This window comes from Urocampus carinirostris, chromosome 10 (assembly GCF_059441175.1).
Source record: "Urocampus carinirostris isolate Australia breed hairy pipefish chromosome 10, RoL_Ucar_1.0, whole genome shotgun sequence".
NCBI lineage: Eukaryota > Metazoa > Chordata > Actinopteri > Syngnathiformes > Syngnathidae > Urocampus > Urocampus carinirostris.
The window spans coordinates 13768554-13793488 of record NC_142358.1 but is presented as its reverse complement, the minus strand read 5'-3'; the positions used below and the strand labels follow the sequence as shown (position 1 = coordinate 13793488).

General features: G+C 38.6%; 1 protein-coding gene and 3 non-coding genes across 4 annotated transcripts in view; all 4 read left to right on the top strand.

Moving 5' to 3' along the window:
- myo7aa (myosin VIIAa) overlaps nt 1-22410 on the top strand; it is a 41863-nt gene extending 19453 nt beyond the window's left edge. Inside the window, exons 33-50 of the mRNA XM_088346121.1 lie at nt 11990-12157; nt 12233-12350; nt 12425-12551; nt 12984-13153; nt 13232-13422; nt 13711-13835; nt 14066-14223; nt 14350-14503; nt 14625-14780; nt 15847-15952; nt 16035-16148; nt 16223-16310; nt 19482-19588; nt 19659-19844; nt 19958-20074; nt 20154-20237; nt 21049-21168; nt 21253-22410. Coding sequence (XP_088202247.1) covers nt 11990-12157; nt 12233-12350; nt 12425-12551; nt 12984-13153; nt 13232-13422; nt 13711-13835; nt 14066-14223; nt 14350-14503; nt 14625-14780; nt 15847-15952; nt 16035-16148; nt 16223-16310; nt 19482-19588; nt 19659-19844; nt 19958-20074; nt 20154-20237; nt 21049-21168; nt 21253-21345 — 2382 coding nt within the window. The 3' untranslated portion in view covers nt 21346-22410. The remainder of the gene's footprint in view (nt 1-11989; nt 12158-12232; nt 12351-12424; nt 12552-12983; nt 13154-13231; nt 13423-13710; nt 13836-14065; nt 14224-14349; nt 14504-14624; nt 14781-15846; nt 15953-16034; nt 16149-16222; nt 16311-19481; nt 19589-19658; nt 19845-19957; nt 20075-20153; nt 20238-21048; nt 21169-21252) is intronic.
- On the top strand, nt 1119-1191 carry trnak-uuu (transfer RNA lysine (anticodon UUU)). The gene has a single exon. It is a non-coding gene; the product is annotated as a tRNA-Lys (tRNA).
- On the top strand, nt 3589-3661 carry trnak-uuu (transfer RNA lysine (anticodon UUU)). Its single transcript has one exon. It is a non-coding gene; the product is annotated as a tRNA-Lys (tRNA).
- trnak-uuu (transfer RNA lysine (anticodon UUU)) lies at nt 6226-6298 on the top strand. The gene has a single exon. It is a non-coding gene; the product is annotated as a tRNA-Lys (tRNA).
- Nucleotides 22411-24935: the final 2525 nt, after the last annotated feature.

Genomic DNA, 24935 nt, shown 5'->3' with positions numbered 1-24935 from the left:
TACGATGCAGAATATAGATACTATCTTTCATTGTCTATTAACGTCTAGTAAAAAAAAAGACTTAGCCAAAGAGGCAATTTTAAGACAGGCATGATTTAAATGGAGCATGAGTAGCTCAGTTGGTAGAGCATCAGACTTTTAATCTGAGGGTCCAGGGTTCAAGTCTCTGTTCAGGTGTTCTTATTAACAAAACAGCAAGCAGTACGAAGCAGACTATAGACATTATCTTTCATTGTCTATCAACTTCGGCTAAAAAAAACTTGGCCAAAAAGTGAATTTTAGGACAGAGATTTAATCAGGAAAGCCTTGGTAACTAAATGTATGGAGTAACAGACTTCTAGTTTGAGGATTTAAGGTTTAACACCTTTTCAGGTGTCCTTATTCCCAAAACAACAAGCAGTACTAAGCAGAATATAGACATTATCTTCCGTTGTCTCTTAACTTCTGGTAAAAAAAAGACTTGGCAAAGAGGGAATTTCAGGAAAGAGATTCAATCAGTAGAGTCTGGGTAGCTTAATTTGTGGAGTATGAGACTTTTAGTTGGGGGATGTAAGGTTCAACACCTATTCAGGTGTTCTTATTCCCAAAACAACAAGCAGTACTAAACATAATTTAGACATTATCTTCCATCATCTATTAAATTTTAGTAAAAAAAGACTTGGCCAAAGAGAGAATCTTAAGACAGGAATGCAATAAATGGGGCTTGAGTAGCTCAATTGGTAGAGCATCAGACTTTTAATCCGAGGGTCCCGTTTGTGGAGTATCAGCCTTCAATTTGGAAGATTAAAGGTTTAACACCTATTCAAGTGGTCTCATTACCAATACAACAAGCAGAATATAGACATTATCTTTCATTGCCTACTAATTTCTAGTAAAAAGACTTTACCAAAGAGCGTAATTTAGGACAGAGATTCAATCAGAAAAGCCTCGGTAGCTCAGTTTGTGGAGTATCAAACTTCTAAATGGATGATTTAAGGCTCAACACCTATTCAGGTGTTCTTATTCCCAAAACAAAAGCAGTACTAAGCAGAATATAGACATTATGTTCCATTGTCTTAACTTCTAGTAAAAAGACTTTTCCAAAGAAAAAAAGTTAAGACAGGAACAGCATACATGTAGCCTGGGTAGCTCAGTTGGTAGAGCATCAGACTTTTAATCAGAGGGTCCAGGGTTCAAGTCCCTGCTCAGGTGTTATTATTACCAAAACAGCAAACAGTACGAAGCGGAATATTGACATTATCTTCCGTTGTCTATTAACTTCTAGTAAAAAAGACTTGGCAAAGAGGGAATTTCAGGACAGAGATTCAATCAGTAAAGTCTGGGTAGCAAAGTTTGTGGAGTATGAGACTCTTACTTTGAGGATTTAAGGTTCAACACGTATTCAGGTATTCTTGTTCCCAAAACAACAAGCAGTACTAAACAGAATATAGACATTATCTTCCATTGTCTATTAACTTCTAGTAAAAAGACTTTACCAAAGAGTGTATTTTAGGACAGAGATTCAATCAGGAAGCCTCGGTAGCTCAGTTTGTGGAGTATCAAACTTCTAAATTGAGGATTTAAGGTTCAACACCTTTTCAGGTGTTCTTATTCCCAAAACAACAAGCAGTACTAAACATAATATAGACATTATCTTCCATTGTCTATTAACTTCTAGTAAAAAAAAGACCTGGCCAAAGAGGGAATCTTAAGACAGGGATACTATAAATGGAGCTTGGATAGCTCAGTTGGTAGAGCAATAGGCTTTTAATCCGCGGGTCCAGTTTGTGGATTATCAAACTTCAATTTAGAGGATTTAAGGTTCAACACCTATTCAGGTGGTCTCATTACTAAAACAACAAGCAGTACTAAGCAGAATATAGACATTATCTTTCATTGCTTATTAATTTCTAGTAAAAAGACTTTACCAAAGAGCGTATTTTAGGACAGAGATTCATCAGGAAAGCCTCGGTAGCTCAGTTTGTGGAGTATCAAACTTCTAAATTGAGGATTTAAGGTTCAACACCTATTCAGGTGTTCTTATTACCAAAAAAAAAACAAGCAGTACTAAGCAGAATATAGACATTATCTTTTATCTTCTATTAACTTTTAGTAAGGATACTTTACCAAAAAATTAATTTTAGGACTGAGATTGTATCAGTAAAGCCTTGGTAGCTAAGTTTGTGGAGTAACAGACCTGTAGTTTGAGGATTCATGGTTCAACACCTATTCGGGTGTTTTTATTACCAAAACAACAAGCGGTACGATGCAGAATATAGATACTATCTTTCATTGTCTATTAACGTCTAGTAAAAAAAAAGACTTAGCCAAAGAGGCAATTTTAAGACAGGCATATTTTAAATGGAGCATGAGTAGCTCAGTTGGTAGAGCATCAGACTTTTAATCTGAGGGTCCAGGGTTCAAGTCTCTGTTCAGGTGTTCTTAATAACAAAACAGCAAGCAGTACGAAGCAGACTATAGACATTATCTTTCATTGTCTATCAACTTCGGCTAAAAAAAACTTGGCCAAAAAGTGAATTTTAGGACAGAGATTTAATCAGGAAAGCCTTGGTAACTAAATTTATGGAGTGACAGACTTCTAGTTTGAGGATTTAAGGTTTAACACCTTTTCAGGTGTCCTTATTCCCAAAACAACAAGCAGTACTAAGCAGAATATAGACATTATCTTCCGTTGTCTCTTAACTTCTGGTAAAAAAAAGACTTGGCAAAGAGGGAATTTCAGGAAAGAGATTCAATCAGTCGAGTCTGGGTAGCTTAATTTGTGGAGTATGAGACTTTTAGTTGGGGGATGTAAGGTTCAACACCTATTCAGGTGTTCTTATTCCCAAAACAACAAGCAGTACTAAACATAATTTAGACATTATCTTCCATCATCTATTAAATTTTAGTAAAAAAAGACTTGGCCAAAGAGAGAATCTTAAGACAGGAATGCAATAAATGGGGCTTGAGTAGCTCAATTGGTAGAGCATCAGACTTTTAATCTGAGGGTCCCGTTTGTGGAGTATCAGCAGACATGGGACCAAGTCACACATGTGCAAGTCTCAAGTAAGTCTCAAGTCTTCACCTTCAAGTCCCAAGTAAGTCCCAAGTATTTTTTTCTTGGGCAAGTCAAGTCACAAGTCAAGTCCCGAGTCTTAGATTGCCAAGTCCAAGTCAAGTCACAAGTCATAAAAACAGCGACTCGAGTCGACTCGAGTCCAAGTCACTAAGTCTCAAGTCCCCATGTCTGAGTATCAGCCTTCAATTTGGAAGATTAAAGGTTTAACACCTATTCAAGTGGTCTCATTACCAAAACAACAAGCAGAATATAGACATTATCTTTCATTGCCTACTAATTTCTAGTAAAAAGACTTTACCAAAGAGCGTAATTTAGGACAGAGATTCAATCAGAAAAGCCTCGGTAGCTCAGTTTGTGGAGTATCAAACTTCTAAATGGAGGATTTAAGGCTCAACACCTATTCAGGTGTTCTTATTCCCAAAACAAAAGCAGTACTAAGCAGAATATAGACATTATGTTCCATTGTCTTAACTTCTAGTAAAAAGACTTTTCCAAAGAAAAAAAGTTAAGACAGGAACAGCATACATGTAGCCTGGGTAGCTCAGTTGGTAGAGCATCAGACTTTTAATCAGAGGGTCCAGGGTTCAAGTCCCTGCTCAGGTGTTATTATTACCAAAACAGCAAACAGTACGAAGCGGAATATTGACATTATCTTCCGTTGTCTATTAACTTCTAGTAAAAAAGACTTGGCAAAGAGGGAATTTCAGGACAGAGATTCAATCAGTAAAGTCTGGGTAGCAAAGTTTGTGGAGTATGAGACTCTTACTTTGAGGATTTAAGGTTCAACACATATTCAGGTATTCTTGTTCCCAAAACAACAAGCAGTACTAAACAGAATATAGACATTATCTTCCATTGTCTATTAACTTCTAGTAAAAAGACTTTACCAAAGAGTGTATTTTAGGACAGAGATTCAATCAGGAAGCCTCGGTAGCTCAGTTTGTGGAGTATCAAACTTCTAAATTGAGGATTTAAGGTTCAACACCTTTTCAGGTGTTCTTATTCCCAAAACAACAAGCAGTACTAAACATAATATAGACATTATCTTCCATTGTCTATTAACTTCTAGTAAAAAAAAGACCTGGCCAAAGAGGGAATCTTAAGACAGGGATACTATAAATGGAGCTTGGATAGCTCAGTTGGTAGAGCAATAGGCTTTTAATCCGCGGGTCCAGTTTGTGGAGTATCAAACTTCAAATTAGAGGATTTAAGGTTCAACACCTATTCAGGTGGTCTCATTACTAAAACAACAAGCAGTACTAAGCAGAATATAGACATTATCTTTCATTGCTTATTAATTTCTAGTAAAAAGACTTTACCAAAGAGCGTATTTTAGGACAGAGATTCATCAGGAAAGCCTCGGTAGCTCAGTTTGTGGAGTATCAAACTTCTAAATTGAGGATTTAAGGTTCAACACCTATTCAGGTGTTCTTATTACCAAAAAAAAAAACAAGCAGTACTAAGCAGAATATAGACATTATCTTTTATCTTCTATTAACTTTTAGTAAGGATACTTTACCAAAAAATTAATTTTAGGACTGAGATTGTATCAGTAAAGCCTTGGTAGCTAAGTTTGTGGAGTAACAGACCTGTAGTTTGAGGATTCATGGTTCAACACCTATTCGGGTGTTTTTATTACCAAAACAACAAGCGGTACGATGCAGAATATAGATACTATCTTTCATTGTCTATTAACGTCTAGTAAAAAAAAAGACTTAGCCAAAGAGGCAATTTTAAGACAGGCATGATTTAAATGGAGCATGAGTAGCTCAGTTGGTAGAGCATCAGACTTTTAATCTGAGGGTCCAGGGTTCAAGTCTCTGTTCAGGTGTTCTTATTAACAAAACAGCAAGCAGTACGAAGCAGACTATAGACATTATCTTTCATTGTCTATCAACTTCGGCTAAAAAAAACTTGGCCAAAAAGTGAATTTTAGGACAGAGATTTAATCAGGAAAGCCTTGGTAACTAAATTTATGGAGTGACAGACTTCTAGTTTGAGGATTTAAGGTTTAACACCTTTTCAGGTGTCCTTATTCCCAAAACAACAAGCAGTACTAAGCAGAATATAGACATTATCTTCCGTTGTCTCTTAACTTCTGGTAAAAAAAAGACTTGGCAAAGAGGGAATTTCAGGAAAGAGATTCAATCAGTAGAGTCTGGGTAGCTTAATTTGTGGAGTATGAGACTTTTAGTTGGGGGATGTAAGGTTCAACACCTATTCAGGTGTTCTTATTCCCAAAACAACAAGCAGTACTAAACATAATTTAGACATTATCTTCCATCATCTATTAAATTTTAGTAAAAAAAGACTTGGCCAAAGAGAGAATCTTAAGACAGGAATGCAATAAATGGGGCTTGAGTAGCTCAATTGGTAGAGCATCAGACTTTTAATCCGAGGGTCCCGTTTGTGGAGTATCAGCCTTCAATTTGGAAGATTAAAGGTTTAACACCTATTCAAGTGGTCTCATTACCAAAACAACAAGCAGAATATAGACATTATCTTTCATTGCCTACTAATTTCTAGTAAAAAGATTTTACCAAAGAGCGTAATTTAGGACAGAGATTCAATCAGAAAAGCCTCGGTAGCTCAGTTTGTGGAGTATCAAACTTCTAAATGGAGGATTTAAGGCTCAACACCTATTCAGGTGTTCTTATTCCCAAAACAAAAGCAGTACTAAGCAGAATATAGACATTATGTTCCATTGTCTTAACTTCTAGTAAAAAGACTTTTCCAAAGAAAAAAAGTTAAGACAGGAACAGCATACATGTAGCCTGGGTAGCTCAGTTGGTAGAGCATTGGACTTTTAATCTGAGGGTCTAGGGTTTAAGTCCCTGTTCAGGTGTTCTTATTACCAAAACAGCAAGCAATACTAAGCAAAATATAGACATTATCGTTCATCTTCTGTTAACTTCTAATAAAAATACTTTACCAAAAAATTAGTTTTAGGACTGAGATTGTATCAGTAAAGCCTTGGTAGCTAAGTTTGTGGAGTAACAGACTTGTAGTTTGAGGATTTATGGTTCAACACCTATTCAGGGGGTTTTATTACCAAAATAACAAGCGGTACGAAGCAGAATATAGATACTATCTTTCATTGTCTATTAACTTTTAGTAAAAAGACTTTGCCAAAGGAAAACATTTAAGACAGGAACACGGTTAATGCAGCCTGGGTAGCTCAGTTGGTAGAGCATCAGACTTTTTATCTGATGGTCCAGGGTTCAAGTCCCTGTTCAGGTGTTCTTATTACCAAAACAGCAAGCAATACGAAGCAGACTATAGACATTATCTTTCATTGTGTATCAACTTCGAGTAAAAAGACTTGGCCAAAAAGTGAATCTTAGGACAGAGAATGAATCAGGAAAGCCTTGGTAACTAAATTTGTGGAGTAACAGACTTCGAGTTTGAGATTTAAGGTTCAACGCCTATTCAGGTGTTCTTAATCCCAAAACAACAAGCAGTACTAAGCAGAATATAGATATTGTGTTCCATTGTCTATTAACTTCTGTTAAAAAAGACTAGGCCAAAGACGAAATTTCAGGACAGAAGATCAATCAGTAGAGCCTGGGTAGCTCAGTTGAAAGAACATCAGACTTTTAATCTGAGTGTCCAGGCTTCAAGTCCCTGTTCAGGTGTTCTTATTACCAAAACAACAAGCAGTACTAAGCAGAATATAGACATTATCTTTCAAAGACCTGGCCAAAGAGGGAATCTTAAGACAGGGATGCTATAAATGGAGCTTGGGTAGCTCAGTTGGTAGAGCATTAGACTTTTAATCCGCGGGTCCAGTTTGTGGAGTATCAAACTTCAAATTAGAGGATTTAAGGTTCAACACCTATTCAGGTGGTCTCATTACTAAAACAACAAGCAGTACTAAGCAGAATATAGACATTATCTTTCATTGCTTATTAATTTCTAGTAAAAAGAATTGGCCAAAGAGGGGATTTTAGGACAGAGATCTCGTCAGTAAAGCCTAGGTAGCTCAGTTTTTGGAGTATCAGACTTCTAATTTGAGGATTTAAGGTTCAACACACCTTTTCAGGTGTCCTTATTCCCAAAACAAGCAGTACTAAGCAGAATATAGACATTATCTTCCATTGTCTATTAACTTCTCGTGAAAAGACTTTACCAAAGAAAAAAATTCAAGACAGCAACATTATTAATGTAGCCTGTGTAGCTCAGTTGGTAGAGCATTAGATTTTTTAATCTGAGGGTCAAGGGTTCAAGTCCCTGATTCTTTTCAGATTCCAGATCTACTTTTTTGTCATTCTAGTACACGTGTATACAGAACGAAATGTCGATACATCTGACCCGCACAGTTTCCTTGAATGTACAGATATAAATATAAATAAAATGTTGTATTGAGTTGGAGTATTGAGTACTAATAATATACTAAATAATTATGGCTATGTATAGTATTTTACAGTAGTGCAAAGAGTGCAAGAGGAGCAGCTAACCAGATGTGCAAAATGGGCAGTCAGGTAAACAAGTCAGGTAAACAGTAACAATAACACTGTAGTACAATAAATAGTGCAGAGGAGAACAGATGTGCAAGGAGTGGCTAACTATAAAGAACTGCCAGTAGTGCAAAAAAGTCAGACAAAACCAACACATGTACAGATTAGCAGCAGTTTAGATTTACTATGTGTTTGATTGACCATTTAACAGTCTAATGGCCAGGGGGACAAGACTATTGTGGAACCTGGTGGTCCTGCACCGCACACTGCAGTACCTCTTCCCAGAGGCTAGCAGAGTGAACAGTCCATGATGGGGGTGAGAGGGGTCCCTGATAATGTTCTTGGCTTGGGATAGGCAGCGCTTCTGGCCAATGTCCTGAATGGAGGGGAGAGAAGTCCCGATGATTTTCTCTGCTGTCCTCGTCACCCTCCTCACACTAAAACAGTAAGCAGTACATAGCAGTCTATACACTTTATCTATATATTAATTTCTAGTAAAAAGACTTGGCCAAAGAGAGGATTTTGGGACAGAGATTCAATCAGTAAAGCCTAGTTAGCTCAGTTTGTAGAGTATCGGGCTTCTAGTTTGAGGATTTAAGGTTCAAAACATTTTCAGGCGTTCTTATTACCAAAACAACAAGCAGTACTAAGCAGAATATAGACATTATGTTCCGTTGTCTATTAACTTCTAGTAAAAAGACTTGGCCAAAGAGAGGGTTTTAGGACAGAGATTCAATCAGTAAAGCCTAGGTAGCTCAGTTTGTTATTATCTTCCGTTGTCTATTAACGTCTAGTAAATAGACTTTGACAAAGAAAAAGATTTAAGACAGGAAACGTATCTATGCAGCCTGGGTAGCTCAGTTGGTAGAGCATCAGCCTTTTAATTTGAGGGTCAAAATTTCAAGTCCCTGTTCAGGTGTTCTTATTACCAAAACAGCAGGCAGTACGAAGCAGAATATAGACATTATATTTCATTTTCTAGTAACTTCTAGTGAAAATACTTTGCCAAAAAATGAATTTTAGGACAGAGATTGAATCAGTAAAGCCTTGGTAGCTAAATTTGTAGAGTAACAGACTTGTAGTTTGAGGATTCATGGTTCAACACCCATTCAGGTGTTCTTGTTACACACTTGATAATTAAACATTGTAATAATCACATGTAAACATAAAATAACAATAAAGTAGATTGAAAAACGAATTTTATTGTCATCTTTTCAAATATTAATAATAATAATAATAATAATAATCGCGTCCCAAAAAAAATCTCCCGATTTTCCATTTCTGAAACTTAACATGTATTTTATTACTAAAACAACAAGAAGTACTAAGCAGAATATAGATACTATCTTTCAATGTCTATTAACTTCTAGTAAAACAAGACTTGGCCAAAGAGGGGAATTTTAAGACAGGGATGCTATAAATGGAGTCTGGGTAGCTCAGTTGGTAGACCATCAAACTTTTAATCTGAGGGTCGAGTTTGTGGAGTATCAGACTTCAAATTGGAGGATTTAAGGTTCAACATCTATTCAGGTGTTCTTATTACCAAAACAACAACCAGTACTAAGCAGAATATAAACATTATATTTCATTTTCTAGTAACTTCTAGTAAAAAGACTTTACCAAAGAGTGGATTTTAGGACAGAGATTCAATCAGGAAAGCCTCAGTAGCTAAGTTTGTGGAGTATCAGACTTTTAGTTTGAGGATTTAAGGTTCAACACCTATTCAGGTGTTCTTGTTACCAAAACAACAAGCAGTACTAAGCAGAATATAGACACCTGTCGTACTGCAAACACTTGATCCACACATCCTCTTCCTTTCCTGAAACCACTCTGCTCCTCGATCCTCATTCGTTCTTTCTCTCACTCTCTTAATCAAGACTCTTCCATACAGTTTACCCGGCACAGACAACAAACTGATACCCCTCGAATTGCTACATTCATACTAATCACCTTTACCTATATACAATGGCACCACACATACACTACACCAATCAACAGGAACCACACCACTTAAAAAGCATACATTCAACAAGCGTACCAACCAGTCAATCATAGCTGTGCCACCTTTTTTTTAAGCATTCAGCAGTACAACCATCCAACCCAGGTGCCTTCCCCCCTTTCATTTCTTTCACTGCCTCTTGCACCTCCCATGTTTCCACAGGCTTCAAATTTAAATCACCCAACACGGGCATTCTCTCCATACCATCGATCGCCTCGACTCTCACTTCTCTCCCATCCTCCACATAGAGCAACTCCTCAAAATACTCTGTCCATCTCGTTCTGACTGCACTACCGCTAACCAGTAATCTACCATCCTTCACTTTCTTTTCCTCTCCAGACTCACTGTTTCTTACTCTTTTCACTTCTTTCCAGAACACTTTTCTCCTTTCCTCAAAGTTCACTCCAATCTTTCGACACCATTCATCATTTGCTTTCCTTTTTGCTGCTTCCACTGCCGCTTTTACCAACCTTTTCTGCACTTTATACCTTTCATACGCATCACCACTCTTATCTTGCAGCCACTCCTCAAAGGCAAGTCGCTTTTTTGTCACAGCCTCTGATACCTCATCATTCCACCATTTACTTCCTTTCCTAACACCTCGACCAACTTTTCTCATTCCACACACTTCTTTTGCACTCCTCAACACTGCCTCTTTAAACCACTTCCATTCCATTTCCACACTCTCAATTTCTCTTCTACTAATCCGTTCATATTCTTCCTCTATCCTCTCTATAAACTCTCTTTACTTTTCTGCCTTATTCAACTCTGACATTTTCACCTCTTCCCTCACACTATTCTTATAACTAGCCCTCCACGGTCCATCTATTCTCAGTATTCCTTCCACATAAAAATGATCAGGCATACCACTCATTTCACCTGTGTAAACATGCACATCCAGCAAGCTACTTAACATCCCTTTCCTAACCCCTACATAATCCATCAGTGATTTCACCACCATCCACTCATTACTTATTCATGTCCCTCTTTTTAAACAATGTATTTCCAATCACCAACTCATTTTCCACACATAACTCAATCAATTTCTTCCCACTCTCATTTCTTCCTGGTACTCTATATCTACCAATCACATTTTCAACCGTTCTATCACCCACTCTAGCATTCAGGTCACCTAGTATTACCACTTTCCACCCTTCTTTTGCACTTGCCAGACATTCGAACAAATCCTTCCAGAACTCCTCTCTCTCCTCAGCGCTTCTTTCTGAACCAGGTCCATATGCATTTATAAACATCCATACTTCCCTGACCGGGAATCGAATTCGGGCCGCGGCGGTGAGAGCGACGAATCCTAACCACTAGACCACAGGGTCCCTGTTGAGGTGTTCTTATTACCAAAACAAGAAGCGGTACTAAGCAGAATATCGACATTATCTATTTTTGACTTCTAGTGAAAGACTTGGCATAAGGGGGAATTTTAGGACGAGATTCAATCAGTAAAGCCTGGGTAGCTCAGTTTGTGGAGCAACAGACTTCTAGTTAGAGAGTTTGAGTTTCAACACCTATTCAGGTGTTCTTATTACCAAAACAAAAAGCAGTACTGAGTAGAATCTGACATTTTTTCAATGACGTCCTGTAGTCTCTCTACCATGAAAGGGACTTAGACAAAAAGGGATGCTAATGGCTGAGTAAATGTTGGTAGAGCCTAGGTAGCTCAGTCTGTGGATCATCAGACTCCTAGTCTGAGGGTCCAGGGTTCAGACCTTTTCAGGTGTTCTTATTACTGAAACAACAACCACTCCTTAGCAGAATCTGACATTGTTTCATTTATGTCCCGTACTCACCTTTAGTAAAAGGACTTGACCAAAAAGGTAATTTTAGGACAAATATTACATTAGTAGAGCCTGGGTCACTCAGTTGGTAGAGCATCGGACCTTTAATCTGCTCAGGTGTTCTCATTACTAAAACAACAAGCAGTCCTGAGCAGAAATAAGACATTTGCTATCATTGATGTCCAGTAATAATCTCTTAGCCCAAAATGGAATTCTAGGGCTGAAAAGCTGTTGGGAGCATCTGGGCAGCTCAGTTTGTGAGGTGTCAGAATTTTAATCTGAGGGTCAATGGTTCGTCTACCTATTCAGGCGTTTTTATTTCCAAAACAAAAAGCAGTACAAAGCACAATTAAGTCATTAACCTTCACTAACTTCCAACAAGCATAATGGCCTGGTGTTGCCGGGCTTGGCATTGAGAAACTAAGAAAAGGAATGAACATTTGCAACAAGGAAGTTGAAGATGGAGGAGAAAGATAAACAAGATGGAAAGATTAGGTGAAAGAGGAAGTCATGGGATACAGCCTTACACCGCACTTTACGCTTTGCGGAAGAAAGAGACTTTCTCTGCAAGATTAAAAAGCAAAATTAAAGAGAAAGGGGAGGAGAGGGATTGAACCTTAGTCAATCTCTTGTTCTCAAGTCATACTCTCTCTCTCAATTTGACTCAAGACTCTACTACTTTCAGGACGACCTAGCAGAACTAGCATCCCAGCAATACTATGTGGACTACGGGTCTGAGGTTCTACAGGAGCGATTGCTAAGCCTCATCCCATCCTATATCCCTGACAGAGAGATCAGCAACTCCCGGAGCGCAGAGAAGTGGGCACACTTTATAATGGCGGCACACAAAAAGGTGCGTTTCAGAGGAGCTTTTGATTATTTTCCTAAACAATTAAAGCAAATCCTCCTATCTCTTTGTTTTGTTCAGGGTATATACACCCAGAAAAGGTTTGATAACCAAAAAGTGAAAGAGGAAGTGGTAGACTTTGCTCGTCACAAGTGGCCACTCCTTTTCTCTCGGTTCTATGAAGCCTTTAAGTTTTCTGGTGGGAATTACACATAAATACTACCCAGCATTGAGTTCAAATACCTTATGTTTTTTTTGTGTTGTACTTAACAGGTCCAAGTTTACCCAAAAACGACCTCATCGTTGCCGTTAACTGGACCGGCGTTTACTTTGTTGACGAGCAAGAACAGGTGCTGCTGGAACTCTCATTCCCAGAAATCACAGCTGTGTCCAGCAGCAGGTGAGGCCCTCTGGTAACATCCTATTAATTTTAAGCATTTGAATAGAGAAAGTTCGGGGCAACAGGCTCTAGAATTTAAAGGACATTTTCTTGGAAACTGATAGTTAAAGGCCTGGTATGAGGTATTTAAACTCTCTTTCAAATAATTCAATTCAAAGTTGGAGATCAGACATCCTAGTCCCAGTTGGGCAATGGCGACTTGGTTTGAATTTGTGCTGGGTCAACAATCCTTAGAGTGGAAAATTGACTTTGCATGAAAACTAAAAGAGTCAAGGGACAAATATTTTATCATAATTTAAGACTTTTTAACCCAGGTTGTTTTCTGAACGCCTGACCATTAAGTAAAAAAATCATGTGTAGATAAATGATGACACTCCTTGAGATTAAGGGCTATACAAATAAACATGACTGGACTTGACTTGACTTCCCTAGGGGTGGAAAGTTGCAAAGTCAGAGCTTCACATTGGCGACCATAAAAGGAGAAGAGTATACCTATACCTCAAACAATGCTGAGGACATACGTGACCTGGTGGTGACATTTCTGGAAGGTCTGAGAAATAGGTCCAAGTTTGTGGTGGCACTACAGGACAGTCCCAACCAAAGTAAGCACTCACTGGCCACGGGGATGTTTTTAAAAACTGTGGAAATAAGTCTGAATTTTTCTTCTGAATGTTTGGCAGATGGTGAACTATCTACATTCCTGAGCTTTCAGAGAGGAGACCTGATCCTGCTGGATCAGGACACCGGTGAGCAGGTTCTAAATTCAGGTTGGGCACATGGCATCAATGAGAGGACCAATCAGAAAGGGGACTTTCCAGCAGATTCCGTCTATGTCCTTCCCACAATGACACGGCCACAGCAGGAAATCGTGGTAAGACTAATATTAGCCTGACTAGGCTCCTAAGATCTATCTAGGTCTTTGAGTCCCCCAGACATGCAAGTTTAGATGGTTCTGTCCTCAAACACACCTAATTAATACAATCAGTTCATCAATCGGTTTGTCAGATGTTTTATCAAACTTGATCAAGTGTGCTGAAAGACGAAACCATCTAAAACCTGAAGAAGTCTGTCTCTCTAGGCCCAAGATTTTTCAACCCAGTTTCAGACAATGAGTTCCTTTCTTTGTTATTGCTGATGGTTATGTCATCCAACCAATCAGGCGCTGGTTACAATGACACCTGATCAGAGGCAGCAGTCAGTAGGGGTCTCACAACTTGTCCTGCCAGACAATGGAGACTCTGTCAAACCTTACACACTGGAGGAGTTCTCGTATGATTACTTCAGGTACACACACTTGATACACTGGGGGGAATAAGACACACAAGTCAATTTTGGGTCTCTCCCCTACCATATTTTTTGTATTTCTCATGGTAATGTATATCAACAAACTAAGAATTGCTCACAATAAAAACTAAAACCATATTTAGACCATAAATGAAAACTTTATTTAAACTCTACTTTTTTATCTCAACAAACACTTGCATGTAGTAATGTTAGCATTTTTCTTGGTGTAGGCCTCCCCCTAAACACACTCTGAGCAGGGTGATGGTCACCAAGAATCGAGGCAAGGATAAATTGTGGAGCTGCACCAGGGAACCTCTCAAACAGCCACTGTTAAAAAAGGTGGTGCACCATGAGGAGCTCAGTCAGGAGGCCTGCATGGCCTTTATTGATATCCTTGATTTTTTTTTTTTTATCAACATGTGGAACAATCAAATTACAGATTTGTCACTATCTTTGCTATAATTTTACTTTATGAATCATAACAGAACAGCATGTTCCTTAGCATGTGTCTTACCTGTGATGAAGTACATGGGCGACTACCCATCTAAGCGTACTCGCTCAGTCAACGAGTTGACCGACCTGATCTTTGAAGGCGCCCTGAAGGCCGAACCCCTGAAAGATGAGATTTTCTGCCAGATCATCAAGCAGCTAACGGACAATCACGTCAGGTACGTCTTTGATGTTGATGAAGAGCTACAGAGCGCTGACGTCGGCTGTTTTCCATGACGGCTGTGTCCTGACCAGAGACATTGTAACAGGAGAGGTTGTCAATTGCTTTTGTGTTTTCAGATACAGCGAAGAAAAAGGTTGGGAGCTTCTTTGGTTGTGCACTGGCCTTTTTCCACCCAGCAATGTGCTACTCCCTCACGTGCAGCGTTTCCTGCAGTCCAAAAGGCAACACCCGCTCTCGACCGACTGCATGCACAGGGTGCACAAAGCCTTAAGGTATCGATTCATCTATTTGATTAATTTCCTAGTTAAAATGTTAAAAAAAGAAACAAGCCTCCTCAGTTGTAAGTATTTATCTTTCTTAAAGCGATATTGTGTATTATTCAACTCCTCCTAGTGGTAAAAATAATAAAAATTAAAAATAAAAAAACACACACCTTATCATATAAATGTGCATTTTTCTAATATTTTAGGTAGAGAAATCTGTATTTGTTTCACATAACATGAGGCTCACAGGGAGTTGACATGATTGACCACCATCTTGCTGCCTTGGTTACCCCCAAAAACCAAAAACATGAAATACTGGATAAAAAAAAGAAAAAAAAGTCACTTTGAGTCTCTGTAGTTTGTTTTCTTCCATGTACTTTGTAGTAGAAAAAATACACAATAGAGGAACATCTAGTGGTCAAATATTACACACTGTCTCTTTAAAAAGTAACCATGAGTAATTAATACATATATTTAAACATTTTTTTCCTGAAACAAGTTATCAATAAAATGTAAGTGTTTAATTTCTGTTAAAAAGGTGATTTTTTTTCTGTTTGTCCATAATCCATTCAATTAGTCCAGCAATCTGATAAATGAATGAAAGTGGACACAAAATTAGTATTTAGCTATTTAAAATAAATTTATATCACATGTACTTTGTAGCAGACAAAATTACTTAAAATATTGATAAATTAACTAATAATTTCAAAAAAAGTTGTTTTTTATGTTTTTAATTACTGAATCAAGTATATAAGATGTAATTAGGTTAGACTTTAATGTTATTGAAATCTTACAAACAATTAGTTCACGACTACATTTACAAAGTTAACAATTAAACAAACTCTAAAACATTTTAGCAGGGGTTTCAAGACATCTGGTCTGAACCTTTTTCATACGAAAAATGCCCAAATGAGTTGTTTAACTTTCCAAATGAACTGAAATACAGTACTTTAAATCATTCTATGTACAAATGAAAAGTGATTTTCTTTTATTTAAATATGCTAATGTTTTTTCCTTATTTAAATGTGTTAATTGGGCAACAAAATGCCATTTGTCTCGGTTGCTATGGTAACAGAAACGGATCAAGGAAGTACCCTCCTCATTTAGTGGAGGTGGAGGCCATCCAACACAAAACCACACAGATCTTCCACAAGGTTTACTTCCCAGACGATACAGACGAGGTTTGACCAGCACACACGTTCAAATGTTGAGCACATGGAGTCATATGTGACAAGAAAAATGCAAAGAAACGTTATTGTACAGGCCTTTGAAGTGGAGTCAAGCACCAAAGCCAAGGACTTTTGTCAAAACATCTCCACCAGACTGTTGCTCAAAAGTCCAGATGGCTTCAGCCTCTTTGTCAAGATCTCTGACAAGGTCTTTGTATATTTTCCTTTTTTTCACCCTTTTTGTTTTATTTGTGAGACTTATCTCTCTCCTTTGTGTGTCAGGTGATAAGTGTTCCAGAAGGAGACTTCTTCTTTGACTTTGTCCGACATTTGACGGACTGGATCAAGAAATCAAGGCCAGTAAAAGATGGTAGGCTATGTACCTTCAAGCACATTTTTAGCACGGTTCTGAAGCTAGGTCGACTTTGCCAATATGACATTAGGAAAAATGAATATCACAACCCAAAAAATTGTCAGGTAATCTCCCAGGAATGACATGATAAATCGGCCACGTATTTTTTTTTTAATTGTCTAAAAGGGTAAATTTTCAGAAGAAAAATAATAGTACAAAGATAAAACTAAAGTAACACTACAAAAAAACTTTAATAAAAAATCAGACTTGATAAATACTAAAAAAAAACTACAGTAATAATTCAAAACGAAATAACAAATAAAGTGCTTGAACAAATAAAGTGCTTGAAAAAGGGACCTTATATACTATTTTGCTATAATTCTGGACGTTTCAAACCCAATTTGATGAAACTAATCTACTTAAAACAAAGTACAACATGTCACATGCAGCCCCTTACCCCAAATAGTTGCCCACCCCTGGAGAAGAACATGGAATGAGTTCTAGTAGGTATGCAAATTGACAAGTAATAGGGGGCCCCAAATCTAATTTTGCTTAGGGCCCCATGAAGGCTTGGGCCGGTCCTGTATATGACTCTATATCTCACCGAATATTCTTCATATATTGTTTTTGTTATGTTTTAAGCATTTGCTATTACGTGTTTATTATAGAGCAGGGGTTGGGAACCATTTTGATCCAAAGAGCCATAAAAGCAAAAATATTTTTATCTTTTTGAGAGAGCCACACCATAAATTTTAAGACAAAATACAATCAGGCATTTTATTTCCTTTTAATTTGATAAAAATCTATAAAATTAATATTATGCCAGCGCCTGGGTCACAAATAAATATAAACATACCTCTTAAAATTTGTCTCCCTTCCGTAGTTACTTTTTTAGTTTTAGGGCTCATTTTGACTGTCAAGTCATGTTTTATTGTATAGCCCCCAATCACAAAGAGTCTCAAAGGTTTGAACAGACCACAGATTATTGCAAACCACAGAGTATTATGTCACCATCCCCTGATATAAAACCTACATGAGGGCAGGGAAAAACTCAAGAACCTCAAAATTAGGAAAATGAAGAAACCTTGAGAAGGGGCCGCACATGAGATGATCCCCCTTCCAGGATATAAGTGTGTGTTAAGCCTAGATTTTAACACTGGGTTAACTTGTTAAAAATCCTGCCTACTAAATTTTAGGTTTTAGTTCAAATGGGTTTGTGGACTCAATTATTCAAAAAATGACAGAACCTGTAAAATGGTAAAATTTAGAATAAAATTGTTTTTATATAGCGTGCATTGTCCACCAAAAAAATTCAACGTGACACTTTAGAACAAGGGTCAGGAACCTAACCCAGGAATAAAGCAACAAAACAACAAAATGTGTCAATGTCAAAAAATATGTAACCAGTAACAAAAAATGTTGCATAGTCTTTGTCAAAGAACGTTTGACATTTTTCTTAAGGCCCAGTCACACAGCCTTTCACAGGCGTATCAAGCTGAATCACGGCCAGAAATTTCTGCCCGTGAAGCAGACGCTGTTGGACGCTTTGAGATCGCGATACAGACGAGATACAGCAGTGCTTTACACGCGGTAAGAAATTCACACGCGGTTGGCCGCGCGAAAAAGTTTTGCGCTGCTCAAAACTTTAGACCACGGGTAACCGCGGGCGGCACAAGTGGTGCACACGAGGGAAAGACGTGGTACGAACGTGCTAGGACTTAGGGACTAATTGTGATTAAGGGCTATACAAATAAAAATGACCTGACTTGACGTGCTACGGCCGCAGGTACACGCGGGTAGGACGCGAAATTTTAGCGGGTAATCGCGGGTGGAGCACGGTGATAGCACGTTTGTTATGCACCTGTATCACAGTGTTATCACGTGCATTAGCGTGTGTACCGCGTGTAAGCACGGTCAAACGCGATGCAGCCGCGGTTATCCGCGATAAGGACGCGGAACAGTTGTCGGCGTCTGTTTCGCGGGCATACCACGGGTAAACAGCGGGTTTAGCCAATTTTGCACATTTTCCACCGCGTCTGCTTCACGGGCAGAAATTTCTGGCCGTGATTCAGCCTCGATACGCCCGTGAAAGGCTGTGTGACCGGGCCTTTAGAAACAAACATTTTAGGTAGTTTTGTTTGATTCTACTCATGAATCATGAGTTAACAACTTTGAATATTAGATCTGCTCTGCCACCTGACCTCTGGAATTCCGCCACCCTGTTCGCCTTCAAATCCGGAATCAAAACACACCTCTTCTGACTTGCCTATTCATAATCATCTGCTTCACATACTGCCCCCTTTTTAACTCTTTGTTTTTATTTGGTATTTATTACTTACACGTTTTTATTCTTGTTTTATTGTTGTTCGGTATTCCGTATGCAGCGACATTGGGTGTCCTGAAAGGCTCTTTGAAGTAGAATGAATTATCAATATTATTAAAGAATATGTTGCTATGTTTTGCCCGAAATTCTATCCAGAAACCCAGCTTGAATAGGTTGACTATTTTTAAATGACAAATAAGCATTATGTATGTGATCAGTTAAGTTTAGTAGAGACTTAAATTAAGGAGAAAATACGTACATGGATTTTGAACTTGCAAGTACAGGGAGAGATCCGCAGGTTCGAGAGCGTTCTCCATTCGGGCCCCAGTGCTGTGGAATGCTCTTCCCCCTGGGATTTGATCTGCAATCTCAGTGGAAATGTTTAAATCTAAGCTTAAAACACACTTCTACTCTATAGCATATGAATAACCAATATTTAATGTTGATAATATGTGTATTATTTACCCTTATGTAGGTTTTGGATGAGGGGATGGTGTCATAATAGTCTGTAGTTTGCAATAGTCTTTGATCTGTGCAGCCCTTTGCGACTCCTTGTGATTAAGGGTTATACGAATAAACATGACGTGACTGTTCTGAGCACCCTTCCCTGAGTCCTTTCTTTTTATTACATCTCCTAAATTGCAAAAGCACATTTGCCCTAAAGTGTGTGGAAGTTAAAGAACAGCGACATGATTGGCCGATAGTGACAAAGATCTAAAAGTTTATACAACAAACAACACTGTGAAATTATAGTCAAAATAACAAACTGGCATCCTATGAAATGTCCTTTGAGGTGTCCAATATTTATAACTCCATAAAGTTCGATGGTTTGACATGACACCACGAAATGAAATCTTACTTTGCAGGTACAGTTCCCTCTCTGACTTATCAGGTCTTCTTCATGAAAAAACTGTGGACTAGCACCGTTCCCGGAAAGGACTCTTTTGCCGACTCCATTTTCCACTACTACCAGGTGAGTCTTGCTTGGCGGAAGACAATAGAAAACACAACTTCTTACAGTTCATGGTGACACGTTCATTTAGGAGCTGCCCAAATACCTGCGTGGCTACCACAAGTGCTCACGAGATGAAGTCTTTCAGCTGGCGGGGCTCATCTACCGCGTCAAGTTTGAGGACGACAAGTCCTATTTTCCAACTATTCCCAAGATGCTGCGCGAGCTGGTCCCTCAGGATCTTATCCGACAGATGTCGCCGGACGACTGGAAGAGGGTAATTGGGAGGCGTATTTATGGCAATAAACTTCTTTGAAAGTTCGATTTTAGCTCATTTGTTGTCATTCTTGTCTATGAAAGTGTTTAATATTACTTGAAACTGTGTGTCAGTCTATAGTCGCCTTTTTCAACAAGCAAGCTGGTAAATCCAGGGAGGAAGCCAAGTTGATGTTTCTTAAAATCATCTATAAATGGCCGACATTTGGCTCCGCCTTCTTTGAAGTAAAGGTAAAAATGGCGGTTGCACGCTGGTCTAGTTTAAACCCAATGCTGCCTCATGCTCGATCTCACTTGATTTTGTTTTCAGCAAACAACTGAGCCCCACTACCCGGAGATCCTCCTGATTGCCATCAACAAACATGGAGTCAGTTTAATAGATCCAAAGAATAAGGTTGGTTTGTAATAAAAACTAAAAATCAAAAAAATAAGTTGCAAGAAATGTTTTCGCAGTTTTGTGCGCTCGTTTAGGGTGGTAATGGCCCTGGGGAAGAACCTGTCGCTAAGTCTGTTTGTACCAGTTTAAAGAGGTGGTGGCTGGAATCGAAAAGGGTCTTTTATAATGTTGATGGCTCTGCTATGGTATCGCAAGCCAGTAATGTCCTTTAGACTGGGCAGAGACCAGCCGATGATTAGGAGAGAGGAGTTTAGCGGGTGACCAGGAGAAAATGGGCAGTGACTGGCCATCACTGCCGGCCCGCCAACTTGAGGGCGTTGTGGTTTAGGGTCGAAAAGCCCAGTGACAGTTGGACACCACCTGATGACATCTTCTCCTGGTTGAAGGCTACAGTCACTGTTTGAGCGACTGCAAAGTTAGCACTGATTAGAAGTGTATGTAATAGTCTGGGCCGTATGAATTACTCTCTGTATGTTTTTACTGTTCGCTGCAATCATTGTGTGTAGAGGTTTGTCTATTGGGAGGCGTAGGTACTCCAGTAATCCAAGAGAAGGGGTGTCTAAAAAGTTTCTTCATTTTTACACCGTGTCTATAGATGGAACAAAGGGGCCGGAGGGGTGGTTGGGGGTCGTGCGGGGTGGATACATTCTTAGCAAGGGCATCACCATATACTTTTTAGCACTGGCTTTTGGTTGCACTACACAATACAGCGACATCTGCCAGTCAAAAAATGCACACTTTCCCTTTGTTTGGCAGCTTTGGGAATAATACGGAAAACATGGTAAAAATAATTGTTTTGTTCCAATAGGACGTTCTGATCACTCATTCCTTCACTAAGATCTCCAACTGGAGCAGCGGGAACACATACTTCCACATCACTATCGGAAACCTTGTCAGGGGAAGCAAACTCCTTTGCGAGACCTCCCTGGTGGGTAACAAATTATTCTAAATGCAATAAATCATTAAATAAATTAAGATATTATATTCTATTTGTGGTCTATGATCTTTTCAGGGCTACAAGATGGATGACCTGCTGACGTCGTATATCAGCCAGATGTTGACCGCAATGAACAAGCAGCGGTCCGAGCGTGCTCACAACAAGTGAATGTCTTATTGGCGGGAGGCCGCTGAGCTCGCCCGCTTGCTGCGCCCTATTGGCCAGCACTGCAGCTGGGGGCGGAGTTTCAGCCACCAGCTGTGGTGGATGAGTCACCGACCTTCTGTCACCTCGGAATCTTGGAAACTCCCCGGCGAGAGTCCGACAGAAAGCGATGAGGATGACCCTGGAGAAGGGCCCAGCAACTCCTGTGGCCCTTACCTTGAAGACAAAGATGAGACATCCAGTGAGGATGACTACCTCTGAGAAGAACGATGCTCCTGAGTAAAGAACATAGTTAATCGGGAATTTTACCCAGCAACTTTGAGAAAACCGTTGTTCGAGGAAACTGTTTTAATGTGTCATTTGCTCTTTTACCAGGTTTGCAGAGAATAATTCCATCTAGTCGCATCGTGTTTGTAAAATATATCGTATAAAGCACACCGGACTATAAGATGCACCCCTAAAAATGGTCTTTTCTGATACAATTTCCATACATAAGGTGCACTGGACTATAAGGCTCATGGAATTAAAACTAAATTAAAAGCTAGGGTCGCATGACATAAATACATTTAAAACATAAATTAACATTGTGACCTCTGGTTTCACCACTAAAATGAATTCACACGTAAATGGTTACTGTGTTGTCCATACTCCAAAATATCCCCTTTTTGCTAGTTAGACAGGGAACAATATCCCAAATAATTTGACTTATTTTCTTTAGTGATTGTTTATTTGTACAACACCCTCACAGGGTTGGGTAGGGTTACTTTAACTGGATTACTTTCAATGACTTTTGGATTTCTTTAATACCAAATATGCTAATAAAAGACAAAAGAAACTAAGCATGAATAAAATGATGACTCACAACACGTGGTAAGCTTTCTCTGCTGGCTTTGATCTCTTTGATCTCCGGCAAAACTAACATAAAATGCGACAGAAACAAAATGAAAATAAATCCAAACAGCTTGCCAACATCATTTTTGCCGTTCCATGTGTTCCGTTACTCCCCAAGCCTGCACAAAATTTAGTCATTTTATTCACATTTAGTTTCTTTTGACTTTTATTAGCAGATTTGGTATTGGAGTAATCCAAAAGTCATTGAAAGTAATCCAATTAAAGTAACCCTACCCAACCCAGCCCCCCTTAATGATACCCTTATAAGGTTGTTGTAAAGTTCAGTAAATATCTTAAGTGACAACATTTTTATTTACGGACAATTATTGTACAAGGCAACAACAACAAAAGGAATCGCAAAGAGGATTTGAAAAGACGTAGCTCTATGTTTTTCTATTTCGATTTTTCCTTGTATCAACAATTAACATGTTAACCAAAAGAAGGCGCCCCAAGATCACTTTACATGATTCCCAACATTCTGTTTGGCAACAAGCGGCAAACAAATGTGACTTTAAACTACTTTGGCCAATATATTTTTACATTTTTGATGTCAAAAAAAGTCTGCCCGGCAACAAGCAGCAAATGCAACCAGGTAAAAAAAAACTTTTGATTTGATTAATTTCCCAATCTTTGTCGAAAAAAAAGTTACTAGAAACACTTACTCATTTAGACGATACAATGTTGTTTCAAAGGTTTGGTAACACCTTTCATAATCGGCTTTTTGTTAGCACTTGACGGTAACTGGCTCAATTGTTAGCACAACTGAAGGTTGTTCGCTTAAAAAATGCTAGTAAAACACCGCTTTTGACGAACATTTTCGTCTAAGGCTTCTTTTCATATAAGCACCGTAGCCTAGATTTGAAGTCAAATTGGTCTCAAATTGTGCCAAACTAATTTTTCCATACCTGTCAACCTCCACGGCTCCATGCCCTTTCAAACTGTCGTATTTTCCCTTACAAAATAATCTTACACCATTTTTTTTCAAACGTGTTTATGTAGTTTAACATGTTATATTGTACATGCGTTTCGTTATATCATTCTGTACATATTCTTCATAATGAAAAAAATAATATAAAAATAAAATTAAAAAAATCAGGAACAATTGTTATCAGCGTAACTAAAATATCCATTAATATCACTTTGAATTTAAATTTGTAAATAAATATATTTTGGGGGGAAAAAAATAGTTGGCATTTCTATTTTGAAAACCAAACTACATTTTCAAACATTGATGCTTGCATCTTAAATTTCAAACAGACTGTTTAACAGGGAGAGAAAATACAAACCTTGCAGCCTTGTCACTGGGAAACATGTTTTTCATAAGCCTTGTGAAGTGATCGGCAACTGCTGGAGGTATGTTGTGCTCTGCGATTAAATGGCAAAACATCACTTCTGCAGCTCTTGAGGAGTCTTCCCGTGTAGTGCCTAATTTCGACTCCCCTGCAAAATCCTCCCCCCCCTCGCGTAAACGCGCATTCTGCTGCGGAGGATTTTGCACGGTAGTCGAAATTAGGCACCACAGCGGCAGACGCATGTGCACAATACCAGCTCAGTAGCCTAGATGGTAGGGCGCCCGCTTTGAGACTGGGAGGTCGCTGGTTCGCGCCTCGGCCGAGTCATACCTAAGACTTATAACATTGGTAAAATGGCGGCGCCCTCTGTTGGCTGCGGCTGCATCGGCTCGCTACAACGGGTCAGGTGTATCGACATTTCGTTCTGTGTACATTGTTACAAAGAATGACAATACAAAGGAAATTATTAAATTAAATTATTAAACGCTCGCTTTGTTTGCAACGAAAAAAATGATACCGAGATAGAGGCTACCACTGCCAACTCGTTTGACTTGTTTGATTTGCCGTTTCGTGATAGTCGGTGTATACCAGATGGTAACCATAATTGACAAATTTGCATTTTTCCGTACAGATTTTCTTGTACGTCGTACACGTCTTAAAATGCATAATAAACGTACTTTGTACGGCAAAAACATACAGGTTGACAGGTATGTGTTTCTTTTTCTTTGCTCAGTTTTTCTTTTCAAATTTGCTACTTTAAAGGGACAGTGTGTATTTTTTAGTTGTCACTTTATTGTGTAAAACTGTAAACGAGTTTGAAAAGATTACATTCTACGGAGACTCAAACTAGCCAAAACCCATTTGTTCCGCCCCGCCACATGGTTTTTGAGGGTACCCGTAGCAGCAAGATGTTGGACAATAATGCCAGCTTCTTCAAGGTGAGACTCGTGCTATGTAAAATACATGCACATTTTCAACCTACAAGTATATTAAGAAAGCATGTTTGCATGATAGGTCATGTGCATTTGCTTAATATTCAAATGTATATTTTATGAAATACGTTTTTTTCACAAAATAATTACCACGGTCTCTTTAGTATAATTCAAGCAGTGTCAAATATTATTTAAAAAAAGCCACATGGAGCAAGTTATTTCTAATTGTGTTGTGCTAGGTTCTATTTTTCTTTGTAAAGAAATATACTATTAACTAGTTGGCTGTGTTTTATGTTTTGGTTGTTATTTATTCATATTCGTTAGTTGTTGGCCTTTGTTAAACATGCTAGTCATAATTCAGAATACAAAAAGTGATCACAACAATCCCATTCTGCTGATATGACCTTCCTGGTGTCATCGCGTTAAAATGACCCTTGTGTTGTTAAAAACTAAATTGGTCGCAACAGTAGAAAAGAAT